Source organism: Meles meles, chromosome 2 (assembly GCF_922984935.1).
Source record: "Meles meles chromosome 2, mMelMel3.1 paternal haplotype, whole genome shotgun sequence".
Taxonomy (NCBI): Eukaryota; Metazoa; Chordata; class Mammalia; order Carnivora; family Mustelidae; genus Meles; species Meles meles.
Window position 1 is genome coordinate 131,109,844 of NC_060067.1, and position 18,615 is coordinate 131,128,458.

Genomic DNA, 18,615 nt, shown 5'->3' on the forward strand with positions numbered 1-18,615 from the left:
AAATCTTTAAAATTAAAATAAAATAACCTCCCTGAAAATAAAATAGATAAGATAGCCTCCCTGTTCCCAACCACCACTGTGCATTACATCACCCTACATTTTTAGTATTGTTTTTATGGTACTTGCTGATATCTAAAGTCATTTTGTTTATTGTTATTTTTCTTGCTTTTCCACCCTCAATCCCTTCCTGTCTCTAGAAATGTAAATTCTAGGGATCAGGGACTTTCCCAGGCCCAGTCATTGCCATATAACTAGCTCCCTCCCGTGTAGCAATGCCTGGTTCACTGAAGCAAGTCAGTAAATACTTTTTAAATAATTAGGTAGGTGAATTAACCTTACAGTTCTGAAGTAGAATTCCAACACTCTTCATCTCCCAGTCTCCTTTTTTGGAATCTGTATGGATAGAAATTCAAAAATTTTTTAGCCCAGAGGCTTTTGTCCTGACTTCTAGGAAATCCAAACTAAATATAATGGTTAGCTATAGTTACTGTTGGCCTAGATTTAGTATAATTCCATCCCTCTTCTATTCCTTGTCTTTTCATTTTATTCTGGTGAGCCTACGTATAATTGCTGGTAGCAAGGGGTGACTGTGGAATTGGGAAGGGAGAGAACATTGGCAAGAGATAGTCCTTGCTCAGTGTCTCTCAGCCGCAGTGTCTTCAGCTCAAAACTAGGGTTAATAGATCTGTGGTTTGTGCAAGTATTAAGTGCCGACAATAGCTTAGGCACTCCAAAGCAAGGGAAAGAGGAATGAAAAAGGCAGACATATTCCCTTTTGGACTCACCTAGAGAGTTAAATCAGCAACTATTGTAAATTGTGGTTAAGTTCTGTCCTAGGTGACATTCTCGGTGTCACAGGAGCATATTACAGGACCTTCTCACCTCCATGAGGAGAGTTCAGAGAATTAGCCAGCCTTTAGGGTGGTGAGCGTTCTTCGGAGGAGAGAACAGTGAAGACCCAGAGACAGTTACAGAGTCTGACTTTCCAATAACCCTGAAGAGCTTCAGAGATGGAGTACAGACGGTGGGAAAGAGGTGTGTGAAAAGATCAGGAGGAGAAGCCAGTGGTGCAGTGCTTAGGAGTGTAAACACTTTCCTGAGGGTGAAGAGGCCACTAAAAGATTTGTGGCAGGGGAATGACAAGATCAGGTGTGTATTTTTCTGTCATCTTTTAAAAGTTTACATGGCTGCAACATGGAGAAGAGATTGAAGGGGGGGGGGTCAGAAAGACTTGAAAGCAGTAGCAGGGAGGACCCTGGTGGCGCGGGAACACCAGAGGGAGCTGGGATAGTATTTGCAAATCCCCTGGCACAGTGTTGTCACTGCAGGCGTGGCTCATTTTATAACTTCTTGTTTTTGCTGAAGGTTTAGGCTGTGTAACTTCCAGGTTATGAAATTTAAACTGTTTATATCTAAAGACATGTTCAAATTATTAAGTGCTTGTTTGTGTGCGTGTACACGCATACACACATGCACTGACATCACAGATTATATTAAACAAGTCATAAGATTCCCTAAGTGCATCTTGATTAATGCTATTCTATTTTCCTGATTTAAACTTGGGGTAATAAATTAATACGCATCCACGTACACACTTAACAGAAAAGTTCAGAGAAAGTAGTTGAAGTTTGAGGAAAGTAAAAGCTTAATGGACTGGTAGAGTACTAAATGTTGGTGTTAATTTAGGAAGAATGTGCTTTCTAAGAGAGTCGCTCAATTGATTATGTAAATAAATCTTTGCAGATGACTGAGAAGGTCATGAAAAATGCTGGAGCATTGACAGAAATGAGGGTATTAGGAAGGAGTCTCCTTATGAGGTAACGTGTGTTTGACTGTGTCTTAGTAATTCAAACTATTCATTTGATAATATGGTGTCTAAGGCTTACTAGTCTAAACAAAAAAAAAAAAAAAAGGAAAGATGAAGGAAAAAGAAAAATCTGATCGACTTCTTGCAATTTATGCAGTATGTGTTTCTGCTGACCCTGGACAATGAGTAATGCACCGCCAGTGTTCAGTCAGTTCTCCCACAGTGCCCTCCAGACAGAGCTAGAGTAGTGAAATTATCTGGTGTTCCAGGTTGACACATAAAGCCTTTGACAATAAAACATTAAATTAAATGTCTTAGCACTGAAGTCCTTGGAAATAAATACTGAAATGACTATCTTTATCTTTGAAGTAAAAGGAAAAAGTGATACACTAGACACATAAAATTAATACCTACTATTTTTGTTAGTAATTAAGAGGGATAACATGTAATTATTTTTTGATTTAGAGATTATTGTCTAGCTAAGTTGTAATACTCATCTCTGGAGAAGTAGCAGTTGTGCTGTAGTGTTTGAATGAAATCTAGACATGAACCATTAGAGAGGTAGGATCTGAGGTGTCGATTAAAATCAAAGTCATTTCCTCTGTTGTGTGCATGTGTGTCTCAGATAAATTGGGTGGGATTTCCAGTAAATTAAGTTATATAGCCATTGTACCCACGAACGATAACTTAGAATGGACACAGCTTTACAGCTGAGTCACACAACCTGTGGTGTATCCATCAAGACAACTACGATGCCCTTGTTTGCTGACGGCCTCGATATAAGCTGTAATAAACATCTTTTTCTGTTTAAGTCATGTGGAATTATTCATAAATATTTATTAAAAGTTATATATATTCACAAAAAAATAATATATATTCACATCACTTTGGGAAAATGTTTTAAATTCATGATGCATATATTCTGAGTGCTCAAAACCCTCCATTGGCTTCCCGTGTCACTCAGGATAAAATCCAAAATCATTACCATAGCTTTCCTACATGATTTCAGCATAGAATATCTCTCTGTACTAATACCCTCTGGTCTTCTGAGGGCTTTCACTAACTTTCTACCTACTCCTAAAACATACCAAGGCCACCCCTGCCTTTGACTTGTGCTCTTGATGTCCTGTTTCCCCATTATGTATCTGTAGGTTTCAGGCATTTGCTCCATCAAGGTCTTTGAAATGTTATCTTAGCAGTGAGACCTTCTACCCTCTATATCCTGTATCCTATTTTATTAGTTTTTAATTCCCTTAACTCTGTGTGACATACTCTTGTTTGTTTGATGGTCATTCTCCCACCCCAACTTCCTACTACCACACACAAATGCTAAGATATAAAGTCTGTGGAATCAAGGATTTTGAGTGTATCTGAGCTTTTAGGGAAATGAAGGTTCATTAATTCCTATTTTTAAAAGATTACAACATAAATTTTAATTTAATTTTTCTTAAGCAGTCAATCCATTCAATGACATTTTTGAGTACTTTAATCAGTTGACTACAAGTAGGTGGGTTTTAGACTTAATTTTCCATTTAATTTATTCAGCAATATTTTTGAGAACAAGTAGTTATTTTGAAGACTTGTATTCCCATCATATAATATTTGTGTTGTGTAATGTGAGCAGATATTAGTAGTCGCCCACTCATAGGGCACTGAACAAATCCAAATATATTTTATACTGTCTTTGATTCATAAGGTACTATGATACTTAGTTGATTTTGTTTTTAAGTTGTATGAATAGCTAAGAATCTTTAATAAAATGTTTAATAATTATATTCCTTTGACTTAGAGATGTACTAGACTTATCTTTTACACAAAGGCAGACATAACGTATATTCTAAAAATATATGGAAGGTAATGTATGTGTTATATGTAAAGTATGTACATACACATATGCATGTCTGTTTATATGTATAATATATATATGTAGATGTGTGCTATGTTATCTAATAATACACATAACACACATCTATACATCTATATTATATATATATCTAGCAAAATATTATAATTGGAACTATCTCTTTAGAAAATAAGTGAAAATATAAAAAGTAATTTTCTCATCTCAGTATCACATCTTAGATCTTCCCTGGCTATCCTATGACTCTTCATCACATCAGTCCTCTGTGTGTGTGTGTCTCTCTTTAATTTTTATTCAAATTCCAATTAGTTAACAGTATGACGATATTAGTTATTAGTTTCAGGTGTACAATATACTGATTCAACACTTCACACAACACCTGGGGCTCATCAAAGTTCCCTCCTTAATCCCCATCACCTATTTCACCCGCCCCCCCACCCACCTCCCCTCTGGTGACCAACAGTTTATTCTCTGTAGTTAAGAGTCTGTTTCTTGGTTTGCCTCTCTCTCTTTTTTCCCCCCAAAATTGTTCGTTTTGTTTCTTAAATTCCATGTGTGTGTGAAATCATATGATATTTGTTTTTCTCTGACTTATTTCACTTAGCATAATACATCTTGTTTAATCTTTGTTGAATGCAGCACTTATCATTATTTGACAGTTTTCTTCATTATCCTTTTATTGTTCGTCTCCACCCACTAGTTGTAAGATCCATGAGAGCGGGTAGTTGATCTTTCCTACTCCAATAGCTGGAAAACTTAGAATAGTGTCTGGTATACTAACATAAAATGGGTTTTCAATAAATGTGTTTGAATAGGTAGAAGAACTCTAATGTTTATTTTATCCAAATTGGACATAGTACTATGAGGTCAAGATATTTTCAGAACACTACCTACTTCTCCTTAAGGGATTTAGAATTTCATTGTGGAAGATTTTTCACAAATAGGTCTCACTGAGTATATGAGTTAAGATATACATATGTGTTAAGACAATGTATATGAATTATTTACATTTATTTATGTGAGTTAATGATAATGTATTTATATGAGTTAAGATAATGCCAGCCTTTGTACCAAACAAAACATAATGGCTCAAACACAGTAGAAGTTTATTTCTCTTTTGCATGAAATCTAAAGCAAGTACTGTTTGTTTTTTTTTTAAGATTTTATTTATTTATTTGACAGACAGATCACAAGTAGGCAGAGAGAAAGGCAGAGAGAGAGAGAGAGGAGGAAGCAGGCTCCCTGCCGAGCAGAGAGCCCGTTACAGGACTCGATTCCAGATTATTTGACAGACAGATCACAAGTAGGCAGAGAGACAGGCAGAGAGAGAGAGAGAGGAGGAAGCAGGCTCTCTGCCGAGCAGAGAGCCCGATACGGGACTCGATTCCAGGACCCTGAGATCATGACCCGAGCTGAAGGCAGAGGCTTCATCTGAGCTGAAGGCAGAGGCTTCATCTGAGCCACCCAGGTGCCCCTAAAGCAAGTACTCTTGATTGATTACTTGGTGGATAGTTCCCTTATAAGCAGTGTTTTAGGGATCCAGTCCCCTCTATTTTGTGGCTCAGTTGTCTAACCCTCAGAACAAAGCTTCTGTTGTTGTCCAACAGAGACTGTTTTGATGGAGTGGGGAAGATCTTGACAGTCTTAAGGTTTTTATAAGTAACGTGTGGAAATGGCATGTATCGCTGGTGTTTGTCCATACTTGTAAGGCTTGAACTCACTTAAATGGGCACATATGTAACTATAAGGGAGGCTGGGAAATGTGGTCCAGCTGTGTTTCCTGGAAGGGAGAACACTGCTGAATAACTAGCCAGTCTCAGACATTTTATGTTATTTTGTTGTCTAGAAACGTTAGTACCTTTGCATTTGGATGTGTGGTAGCTTGTGCAACTTCTAAAGAGTTAAGAGCTACTTGTAGGTTAATGTTTTTAATTTTGTGTGAGGCTTTCTCCCCAAACCAACTATTTATTTTATTAAAAAAGAAAGCAGCTTAAGGTTCTCCGTAGATCCCCTGGGAATCTTTTTTCCTTGACTTTAAACACTCATTTCCCTAACTCCATACTCCCTTGAGCACTTTTACAGCTGGGATAACTAAGCATAGTCCCTTTGGAGCTCATCAGAGTTTGTTGTCTAATTGGTTGCAGAAGTTGGTTTCTGGTATTACCAGCAACTTTTCAACCTCTCCAGAGACTGCTACTTCCATAGCACTGGTCCCCCTTTGTCCTGGAAAACAAGAGACTGAGGACTCAAGTTTTAGCAACTGTAAGAGATTATAAGTTTTACCGTGGGGATAATCACTAATTTTGCTAAAAAGTGTATTTATTGGGCTGGTTTTCACATTAGAAAATAAAGCTGTTCTTATATTAGTATAAAGTTCCTTTAAGGCATTTACCGTTTAAATAAGGGAGAAGATAGGTGCAAAGATTGGGTTAGAATATGGCCTTAAATAGTAAAAATCTAGAGTTAGGGTACAAAGTAAAAAGGGTGGAGATTTTGGAGCCTCTTACCTGGAGGCTTTGGACAAGTCACTTGAGCTGTTTGAGCTTCTGTCTCTTCAGCAGCATCTGGACTTTTTACAGGTATTAGAACAAGTAGATATCAAATACTGAGATCCTTGCTCATTACACAGTACATACCCCCCCCCAAATAGTGGCTGTCGTTATTACTAACATGAAGACAAAATGCACTATACTTAAATAGTGGAATGCTACTGAGAAGATGATGTTAAAATTACCTGACTCAGTGCCCGCAGCTGCCATGTATTTTATTGACAATTTCTTGGATTGAGAGATCTAGGCTTGTGTTTTGTTTTTTTTTTCTCTTGGAATCCCTTGGAGGAATGTGTGCTTTTCAGATCAGTTGTGTGCAGTTCAAATCATCATTATTGATGATAGCAAATAAATTGAAAAGAAGAAGGGATTATATGTTGTGCAGGGGAGTGGGATGGGGAGGTGGAATGAGAATGGAGTGACTGTCTCTTAAACCATCATAAAATTGTGTGTCTTAATAGGGCTGCAGGACATTTCATTTGGCCCTATATCATGATCATTTATCAACTATCTCAGTATTTCTGAGGAAAACTCTATAGACCGCTTGTTTTATTTTAGGTTCCACATAAACATTTTCGTTTTGAAAAAATATAGCTATCTTTCAGATGACAAATTTTCATTGGTTCTGATAGTAATTATAGAACTTCCCTCACTATGCCAGGTGTCTTCCTTTAAGATGATGAAATCCGTTGACTAACATATACCTAAGTCTTTATGTGTGTGCATAATTTTTTTCTGATGATCAAATATTAGGAAAATTATATATCAGGCAAGTACCAGAAAAGGAGTTGCTCTCCTCGCTTATTTTATGAGGTTCTCTCTTAATTTATTTTACATTAAAAAATTTTTAAAATACTCTTCAATAAGGAACATAATGCAGCAGTGACCTCAAGCAGTGCTAGCTTGGAATGCTTATAAGCATCAAATGATGGAACTGGTATAAAGGAGTTAAAGAAGCTTTACATTTTACACAGATTTAATAATGATTCCTGGATGTGTGATCTCAAATGGCAAGTACTGGATATTGCCATAATATTTTATTTAAAAAAATTTTTTTTAAGATTTTATTTATTTGACAGAGAGAGGCAGCGAGAGAGGGAACACAAGCAGAGAGTGGGAGAGGGAGAAGCAGGCTTCCCATTGAGCAGGGAACCCAATCTGGGACTCGATCCCAGGACCCTGGGATCATGACGTGAGCTGAAGGCAGATGCTTAACTGACTGAGCCACCCAGGCACCCTGCCATAATATTTAAAAGATGAGTTTATAAAGTATATAGTAAACAACTTTATAAAGAACCTGTAGGACAAATGAAAAATCAACTTCACTAATGGATATTATCACATATAGACTCAAAAAAGTAACGTCTCAAACAATGTAGAAGAAATGAAAATTGTTAGGAAGCAGATGTAAAGTTTTAATAAATTGATTTTATGAATGTTAGAGTGAAAATTATTTCAAATTAGTATTTTTCTGTATGATATTAGAATTTGCACAAGAAACTATATTAATTAGTGATATAAGCAGCCATTTGACCATTTCATTAGTATCCATGAGTTTTCAGGTCAGCTACTAAATTAATAAATATATTAAATTTAAAGCTTAAATGTGTGTGCTCTAGAGCCAGATGTCCAGAGCTGGAATCTTTCTTTTCCCGCCTTTTCACTACATGATCTTGGTACAGATCACTTAACTTTTCTGTGTCTTAGTTACCTCCCATTTAAAATGGTCATAATAACACCTACTTCATAAGAGAGTCCAAAGAGTTAAATAACCTGATATATCTGCAAGTACTTAGATCTGGGCCTGGCACAAAGGAACTCGTATACAGGTGTTTTTATTATTGCCTTCTCTGAAAAAAATGGGGCACAGCCTTGCATTTTGAAATATATGATACCTAAATAGTTCATACACTTTCTCATCATTTTAAAGGATTCTACTTTTCTGTTTTAAAGTACAGGTCACATAGATTCCTTCTGTTCAGTGCTTTCTTTCAACATCTAGTAGAAAAGGCTTTCTAAAAGAATTTGCTTAAAAACGTCAATTTACGCTCTAGTTCCATCCACGTCGTAAATTGACGGGGCAACCTGAGGGTTTTGAAGGGTCAAGGGTGGGAGGTTGGGGGAACAGGTGGTGGGTAATGGGGAGGGCACGTTTTGCATGGAGCACTGGGTGTTGTGCAAAAAGAATGAATACTGTTACGCTGAAAAAATAAATAAAATGGAAAAAAAAATAAAAAATAAAAATACATATTGAATAAAAAAAAAACCAAAAAAAAAGTCAATTTACTAGTTTTGGTTATTTTCCTCAATAGAGGGTAATAGGTACTCTATTTGTGTGCAAATTATCACTCTGTCAGAAGTGTAGGAATTAGATTTTAGATAGATTATAATTTACCCAACTGTAGCCAACGAAGTTTATGATTCATTTATGTTACCAACCCCCAAAACATGAGAGTGGCCTTTCTGCCCTCGGGTGAGGGCTGGGTCACTATCATATCTCAGTAGCTAATTCTAACACATAAAGGTTTATTTTTGGACAGAAAGCCATGTGAAATAGTCATGTGTATAACTTTATCTTGATAACAAGTCTTCTCTATCACGTTGCCTTTAAAACTATGGACTCTGAAAAACAACCTGAGGGTTTTGAAGGGTCAGGGGTGGGAGGTTGGGGCAACCTGAGGGTTTTGAAGGGTCAGGGGTGGGAGGTTGGGGGAACAGGTGGTGGGTAATGGGGAGGGCACGTTTTGCATGGAGCACTGGGTGTTGTGCAAAAAGAATGAATACTGTTACGCTGAAAAAATAAATAAAATGGAAAAAAAAGAAAAAAAAACACATTATTTTCATGTAGGAAAGTAGCAAGGAATTTTTGAAACAAAACACAACTAAACTCGCACTTTACTCCTGTTCAGTGGTATCTTCTGTTCAGACAGTCCTCTACCAGCAGTGTCCTCAGGATAGAAAGAGTATCTTATTGTGGTTAAGCCATACCAGGTTTCAGCATGTGTCTGGGTCAAATACGTGGAGGCTTTTGCAGCCAAACATCATAAGACTATTTGTACAAAAGCACAAACTCCCCAAGATGTTATCACCTTGAGAGAATTCTTAGCTATGACAATTTGAATGTTTATAAAAGAGAGTAATTGGACTATAAGCATATCATGATAATGAGGTTATTCACTTTACAAAATTTAGTATAGTGTTCTAAGCAGTGAGCTCCTCTTTATAAACATATGGTTTATTTAAAATGTAATATATAGGCTTGGGGGAATATATATCATAAGTAAACTACTATAATAGTAGTGTTAGCTATAACAGTGTCAAAAATAAGTCAGGTCTTTTTCTTTCTTTCTTTCTTTTTTTTTTTCATTGTATTTGAAAAACGTCTGACCTAAGGTGATGGAGAACCTTGACTGGAAAAATGGCAGAGGGAATGAAAAGGAAGAGAGAGGCATCAGTAAGGTAGATTCTGTGGTTCACAATGATTATTTCATTTAGTCATTGTATTATGTTATATTCATTTGATAGAAGAAACTAGGGTGCACAGAAGTTAATTAACTTGTCCAAAGTTGTTTGACTGAGGAGGACATTGACCAGAGGATAACTCCATATATGTTGATGTGAAGCTTATGTCTTTGAGCCTGGCAGGAAGCTGGGAGAATGTTCTTACAAATTACTACTTTTTGTCAGGTTTCTCTAGTAGCTATAAAGCAAATTCTTGTAGACCCGCTTCTGTGAAACATAGTCATATCGACATTAAAAAAGTCTCCATGTATCTTAATGAGAAATAAATTAGATCTATTCATTTATTAAATTATTATCTCATGATACTTTTGGAAAAACCTGTTTCTTACTTTTATGTTTATACACAAAAGAAACTACAGAACATACAAATATCTTTCTCTTTGTGGAAAACTGATGGATGATGTAATCAAGAATAAGTATTGGATCTAGAATGTACCATAAGGTATAAGGGAAACAAAAATGTTTTCTGATGAATAATATTCAGGAATCCAAATGTTTACTTTTTCTGGTGTTCTTAAAGAAATATCAGGATTGAGAGATACAAAAGTCGATTGTATTATGAAGTGGCCTTTAAAATGAACTACTAAATAATATTCCTGCCTATTCAAGCTGTGTATAGAAGTAGGTCAGAGAGTGTCAGGATGAGTAGTACCTGAACAGTTGAGTACTAAAAGGAAAATAGGGGTGTGTGTGCCTGTGTGTATACAGATACAGAGAGAGAAAATATGAATTGCTTTTAACACAACTTGAGTTCTGAAGTGGGTAAGGGGACAGTGTTTGTGGCTGGATGATTTTGGCCACTAAACCCCTCTCAGTAATCCACTGGTATCTACTCTTGGATTCTAGCTACATTAGAAATTCTAGACCTAGAAAGGACCTGTGTCTTACACAGCATCCATGTGTGGTAATTATCATTAAGCGAACACACTTCTATCGTAAATGCTTTATGCCCAGTCATTCATTTAGTCCTCACAACTTAGGTTTCCAATAAGTGAAAATGAGTAGAAAAAATATAAGAGACTGTATTTCATGAACATCTCAGAGAAAAATAGGAAATGTGTCCAGTAACATACCAACTCTCCAACTCTTCCTTGCAGAGATTTAAAACATGAGCATAAAGAACACTCACAAAACTCTAGTGATGATAGGAGGAAAGCAGTATTCATTTGGGTAAATTCTTAGGAATATAATTTAATATAAAGTTAGGTTTGGGTCACTAAGTATGATATTTAACTTACTTTAGATAGTGTCACTCAAGATAAAGGGAGGATTATGTAGATCCCAACAATTAATGCAAACCTTGCGTGTTTTGTTGTAATTATTTCTTGAAATAAAGTGATTCTAAAGGTTAGTTGGGAAATTTCTCAGTGAAATAAATTTCAAATGTTGGTGGCAGTAATTGTGTTTTGTTTTGTTTTTTAACTGTTGGATTTCTTAGCAACCCCCTACGCTAATGATAATGCACTGTGAAACATGAAACTCTAGTCCATTTCCATTACATGTCCAATAATAACCAACTGTTCCTTGTAGAGCTTAAAAACAAGAGCATAAAGAAGTCCTTGGTGGGGAGAGATGGAAAGGGAAGAAGGCAGCCATCTTAGCTTCTACTACATTATCATTACTTTGAAGAATTTTACCATTTCAACAAAGTATTGACTTGGTGGTGTCAGAGACTTGAAGGCACTCAAATTCAATGCATTTATGTTCAAAACAGAGTTATTTATTAACTAGTAATTTTATAAATGCCGGTCATGGGACTAACTAATAAATCAAAGACTATCAAATGCCTGTTCCTAAATGAGACTTTTTTTTAAAGGGATTTTTAAAAAAAGATTTTTATTTATTTATTTGACAGAAATCACAAGTAGGCAGAGAGGCAGAGAGAGGAGGAAGCAGGCTCTCAGCTGAGGAGAGAGCCCTATGCGGGTTCGGGGCTCAATCCCAGGATCTTGAGATCATGACCTGAGCCGAAGGCAGAGGCTTTAACCCACTGAGCCACCAGGCGCCCGAGACTTAAATTTTTTGTATAGTACCTGTTTACAGCCAATTGTAACATCCCTTTTTCTTCCAAAACAGAAAGAAGTTATTATATAATTGATACCCAGATTATATGAAACTATGATGAATTTTGTTTATGCTCACTTTGTGCATATAACAATACGATTTTAATATTACCCTGTATTTTTTATGTAGTTAATAGTGTTTGCTGTTAAACTATGATTCAGTCATTTGCCTGACAGAAGTTTATTGCACTTGTGATCCACAAGTACCATATTTTTGGGAATATAGGTTGCTTGATCCAGGAGAAATTTAAACAGTAATATGTTCATGTATCAAATAGTTAAAATATTTAAATGATAAAAATATGAGATTCCTTTAAATTGTGTTCTTAATTGTGAAATATATTGATATCAAGATTAAAATATATAAAATGTGTTAATTTCCCCTTTAGTTTAATTATTGTTTAATTTTATTCAGGTAATTACTGTATATAGTCCCAACTTCAAACTTTGTCTTATATTTTGAACAGTTTTGGCTATAAATGGTGGCTAGCACCACAAGATAATTCACAGCCCTGGTTTAATCTGAAATTTAATGAAAGAGGATACTGATAGTAATTTAAATAGGCACTGGGTCAAGTCTAGAAAAATTTGGAATAAATGAATCTTATTGTCTTTGCCATATTGTGCCCCTTCTTGGTATATTTTACTCAGAATACGAGTTATACCTCCTAGGGATTCTGTGTTTGACCTCATGTTTAAACACGGCTTCCTGCACTACACTTGTCCCCTGACTTCCAATCCCTGTCTAGTTCATTTGCCTCTTAAAGACTATTTCCCCTAGATGTGGGCTCCAGTGTCTCTATTATTCCAGAGTATTGTAGCTGTCTGGGTCAAAGCAGTGCATTTCATAATCTTCCTTTATGGAAACAGCTCCCACAACTTCTCCCATTCTGGAACCTTGGCTGAGGTGTACTGTCAATAAAATTTATTCATGATACTATTATACCAATCTACGGGGAAATTTTTTAAATTTTTTAAACTTCCTTAAACGTGGCATCTGTTCTAATATAAAGAAGTATTCAGTTAATACTAAATTATGTATGCATAATTTATATATTTATTTATATAACATTTCATGCTGCTCTGCAAAAAATACAGGTGGTGGAGGGAGATAAAAGCCATTTTTTTAAAAAAAAAGTATGTTTGATTTCTTTTTCTATTGTAAGTAACACCTGTTTCAATAACATTTTGGGTAGTAAAAGTTAATTTGGAATTGGGACTGTCTTATTTACCTCTATATTCCGTGGCCCTAATAGTCTGACATAGCAGATACTCAATAAGTATTTATAACATAGAATTGAATTCTTTAGAGTGAAAAGGCTTTTTTTCTTTGTAAATTCTTTTTATGAGTCTTAGCCTAACATAGGTATGTAATTCTGGTATCTGTAGCTATAAGCTAGCATAGTTGAAGAGACTATAGTATATAAAGGCTGGACCCATGTGTATTCTAGTAGATTTAGAGCTCTGTAGCTCTTAGTACTTTCCACAGAGCAAATTGTTAGGAAAGATGACCAGCTAATGGATATTGAAGAGAAGAGAGTCCTATGAGACTTGAGTAAATAAGTGTCTAGTGAGTGGAAATTCATTAGATAGTTGTCTTCATTTGACAAATTTAAGCTAATTAAAAAAAATCACACTATGTGACACATGTCAACCTGAGTCATGCCTATAAAAAATAATCAGTAGAAATAAGTTTATTGTTCTATAATTACATGCATTGATTTATGCCTTTTAAAATCACTGAACCATTGAGTAACGTTTCCCCAGTTGACTTCTGCAGTGAGTAACTGAATTAAGTGGAAATGCAGACGATGAAGGATATTTATCCTGGTTTTGGACACATTTTAATATCTGATATCTATCACTTAACAACATGCAAAATCATAGTTATTAGTACATCTTGGCAGATTTCCATCTTCAAATTGTTCATGAAGAAATCCTGCGAATATTTCACCATTCTACATTATGGATAAATATATATATAAATTCTCAAATTAGAATTATTCACCTATCTATTTCTTATACGAGAATTGTTATTCTCCTAAATTTTATCTAGTATTTCACAGCATCTTCAATTATCAGGTTTTTAAAAAAACAACACTCTTAGTGAGATATGTCACGTTTGCAATGATTTCACACATTTGAGTAAATATCTCACTTCTCTAAGCTCCTCTAACATATGTGTTTTTTGTCCACTTATTTGGCATGTAATCATATATCTCCTAATAGCTTTATTTTTTTAATAAAGATTTTATTTATTTGAAAGAGAGAGAGAGGGAGGAAGCATGAGCAGGGGGTTGTGCCAGAGGGAGAGGGAGAAGCAGACTCCCTGCTGAGCAGGTAGTCTGATGTAGGGCTGATCTCAGGATGCTGAGATCATGACCAGAGCTGAAGGCAGATGCTTAAGCCATTCAGATGCCCCCTAATAACTTTATTTTTAGGTCTTTTCTGTGTTTTCCTTGTCTCTTATGAAGTCAAAAATATTTCCATACAGACTATATTTAATGTTATTAAATATAGTACGTTTATTGAGTCATATCTGAACAATTATGGGCTATAAATAGATTTTTCCTCTTTGAAACTTTGAGGTATTATAATTCATTGGTCATTGTCATAAAACTGAATTACCTCCCTTGGAAAACTTATTCTAATCTATGGAATGGCATCTTGTTTTTGGAAAGAGAAAAAGGAGGAGATCAAAGGAGAAAAGGGAATGTTGCTAAGATAAACTCTTATTTAAGTTTTATTTTAACATTCTTTATTATTATTCAACGGCTAAATAGGATCATTATGTAGGGAGGGAATCGAAAATGCTACCAGTATTGCATGATGTCAATATACATTTTGAAATGCCAAGTGTATTACTGGCCAATAGTACAATAAGTGGGATCATATAAATCGTGCCCCCTTTTTTAATTCAAAAGAACTGGTAATAACTTATAAGAGTATAAAATTCTTAAGTCAGTGTTTTCTTAGTGTCTCATTCACTGACTAGCACATTGTAAGGGGAGAAAGAGTCAGTAAATATTTGTTGAATGGACAAATATATGGATGCTTTTTTTTTTTTTTAAGGTTTATTTACTTACTTATTTGAGAGAGAGCAGGGGGAGGGACAGAGGGAGAGGGAATCCTCAAGCCAACTCCCCACTGAATGTGGAGCCCAATGAAGAGTTCAATCCCAGGACCCTGAGATCATGACCCAAGCCAAAATTAGGAGTCAGTCACTTAACTGACTGAGCCACCCAGGCAACCCATGGATATTTTCTTTATCAATTCACTTTCTCTGTTATATGGGAGAATTGTAGAAGCACTTGAGGGATACTTAGTGAATCTGTTCCACAGAAGCTCTTTTTTTTAGGGTTTAAACATGAACAAATAGAAAATTGATATTTATGTGTATGTGTATAGATAGGTAAATGTCTATGACTTTCTCAAGTCTAAGTTCTTTGAAGGCATTCTTTTCTATTTTCTCCATAGAGCTTAGCACAGTTACTTATATAACAATACATTTTATCAGTTCTAAAATGCTCATTTTTATTTTTTACTTTTTCTTTATCTTAGAGCAGGCCATGAGCAGGGAGTGGGAAGGGGCAGAGAGGGAAGGAGAGAGAGAATCTTAAGCAGGCTCCATGCCCGGTCCTCCTTGGAGGGCTGATGTCAGGACCCTGAGATCATGACCCGGGCCGAAATCAACACTTTGCTACTTAACCGACTGAGCCACTCAAGTGCCCCTTTTCTTTACTTTTAAATAGCATTTGGGCATATAAGAACCTTAAATCTGTTTTCTTATTTAAGCTATTTCTTGCTTCAAAGTTATATTTGTGGGGCTAACAAATAATAGTAGACCAAGTTCCTCAGTGGTGTATACTTAGAAAATTGTCACTCACTGAAGTAATTGCTCATCCAAGTGAGCACCTCCAAACACACCTTTTTTTTTTTTTTAAGATTTTTATTTATTTATTTGACAGACAGAGATCACAAGTAGGCAGAGAGGCAGGCAGAGAGAGAGGAAGGGAAGCAGGCTCCCCACTGAGCAGAGAGCCCGATGCGGGGCTCGATCCCAGGACCCTGGGATCATGACCTGAGCTGAAGGCAGAGGCTTAACACACCCAGGTGCCACCAAACCCACCTCTTTAAACACTGAATGTAGTATTAAGATTCATTGAATGTCCATAAACTTTACAAGTTTATTTTGTGATTTTTTTGATACATTGGACAATATTTAGTAATTTGTGATCTTGAAAAATGAAAGATCTTTCCTAGTATTTTTGGGTAATGGTATAGATAGAATATAATGAAATGTTTCAGTGTCTTAAGAGTTCTTGATTCAAATTGTAATCCTGTTTCTCCTGCTCCTTCCATAGCTTCCTGCAGATTTCACAAAACTACACCTTACTGATAGTCTCCACCCACAGGTGACGCACGTTTCTTCTAGCCATTCAGGATGTAGTATCACTAGTGATTCTGGAAGCAGCAGTCTTTCTGATATCTACCAGGTAAGAAAGTGTTTTCCTTGTCATTTGCTTCATTTTTATGTATGCCAAGGAGTTTTATGATTCTTAATTGATAGGATCTATAAAGTAAATATATATGTGTATATTATATGTACATATAGGTACATAAAATGTTAATGTTATAATATTTACAATATGTTACATGTTATAATGTTATTTATTATATGTTAATATATTTATAATGTTATATGTCACAAAATGTTACAATATATTATAATGTTATAATATGTTATATATATTTTATATATATAACATATAAAATATGTTTGTTTCAGGGAGTAGAACTACTGTCTAATTGTATTTGCCTCTGTTATTACCAATTATCAGAGTTTTAAATAGAGTGGTTACAATGGAGATGTTTCTCTTGACTTTAAATATTATATAAAAATGACTACAGACATATAAGGTTTTTGATTCTTAATTAAAACTGTAGGGGAAAACTGCAGAATTATGCCGTATAGTAAGTTTTTCTAATTAAAATCTTGAGATTATTATGATTAGATCAATGAATTATTTTTTTTTTTGCATTTTTAAATTTTGTATAGATTTGGTTATGTGTATAAAATAAATTCTTTTTTTTTTTTTTTTAAAGATTTATTTTCTTGACAGATAGAGATTACAAGTAGGCAGAGAGGCAGGCAGAGAGAGAGAGAGGAGTAAGCAGGCTCCCAGCCAAGCAGAGAGCCCAATGCGGGGCTCGATCCCAGGATCCTGGGATCATGACCCGAGCCGAAGGCAGAGGCTTTAACCCACTGAGCCACCCAGGCGCCCCTAAAATAAATTCTTATGATACTGATGGATAGAAAAGAAACTAGGACTATGGAATTCCAAAACTGTTTTAAAAGCAAAATAATTTTAATTGGTAAGGAAGAGTTCATTGGCTTAGAATATGCAAATTTAGGAAAAGTGACTAAAATACTGCAAAAAAGGTCTGTTTGTGGAGATGTCTTTAAATAAATGCTACTAATATGGGATTTTGGATGGTTTCAAATAAAAAGCACATAACACTGTCTTCCTAGGAATTGTGAATGAGATGACCAAGAAATGCTTTCCTTTAGAAAGATGATAGTTTTAGTATCATTGAAATATTCAGGCACTGCTAAATTTCTATTTAAAAAAAAAAACTAAAAATAAACACTTAGAATACCATCAGGGCAAAAATATTTAAGTTCTAAATTTAGTATATTGTAGAAAATTAGTTTTGTTTGAAGGAGGTAATAGGTATATACTTTCCTATAATTCAGGGGTATTGTGAGAGTTTACCAACTAATAATCGAAAGACACAAATGCAATTATTTGCAGATTTTTGGCTGATTAAGAATTTATTATTTTGCAATAAGAAATATTACTTGCCTCTTTAGAGTAACTTTTAAAAATTCTAGTTTGATGGAATATAAATGCAAAGATAGATACCTTACTGTAAGTGTTTACTTAAAATTTTAGGAAGTAATCCCATTTTTCAAACGTTAGAGGAGAAGGTGGCAGATAAGGGTAACTTTGCTCTCCTCCCTCCACTGGCTAGTACTGCTTATTTTTAGAAGTTGATTTTTAAAAACATTTACTTAAGTATCCCTTATCCTAAAACAGTGAACAGTATAACTAAAGCTGTGCTTTATGGTAACTGAAATATCATGATAGAGCCGTTGTCTTCTAAACTTCAAGATGATTGTACACTTTAAAGATCTGAAGTATATACAAACCTGAATGGAACTCCTAGAAGGCAAATTTATAATAAGAATGAAGTAAGGTATTCAAATAATTTCTTGGGGCATATTCTGAAGGGAATTCCAGCTTTATGTGTTTAATCCTTGAGTAGGCTAGGGTACGTTCATGAGGAAATTCTTCATGGTAAGGAAATATGTGAGAATCTAGACTGTGGGTAAGAACGCAAAATTGCTCTGACGTGGTCTGCCTGCAGCCTGACTTTATCTTGGAGTATATAGGTGGAATAGAGGGTCCCTGTGTATTTTGTTTTGTTTTAGTTGAGTTTCAAGGCTATTCATTTCAAATTTGATGGTAGGGATGTAGCCTGTTAAGTTTATATCCTTCATACGGAAAAATCCATAGGCGTGTTTAAGGATTTGCTATTAGCTATACAAAACTAAACATTTAATAGAGATCCCTGATAGACCTTTCCATTATTTTTAAATCAGAAATTCTTAAGTTGAGAAGGAACCTGACAAATGCACTTGAGTCAGTGACTAGTCTTGTGTTTGAATCCTCTACTGCTTTTCTTTCTTCTTCTTTTTCATTTTTTTTTTTTTTTTAATGTTCATTTGTTAATGTTTCAAGTTCTTAT

The 18,615-nt window shown here is 35.2% G+C and overlaps 1 protein-coding gene across 13 annotated transcripts in view; it reads left to right on the forward strand.

Moving 5' to 3' along the window:
* Positions 1–18,615, forward strand: part of RAPGEF2 (Rap guanine nucleotide exchange factor 2) — a 237,481-nt gene that overhangs the window by 168,419 nt on the left and 50,447 nt on the right. For 8 of the 13 annotated variants that reach the window (XM_045991002.1, XM_045991024.1, XM_045991057.1 and 5 more), the window contains 2 exons: positions 9,611–9,676; positions 16,167–16,298. In XM_045991002.1, the coding sequence (XP_045846958.1) occupies positions 9,611–9,676; positions 16,167–16,298 (198 nt within the window). The remainder of the gene's footprint in view (positions 1–9,610; positions 9,677–16,166; positions 16,299–18,615) is intronic. The other 5 variants (XM_045991033.1, XM_045991048.1, XM_045991076.1 and 2 more) reach the window with 1 other exon arrangement.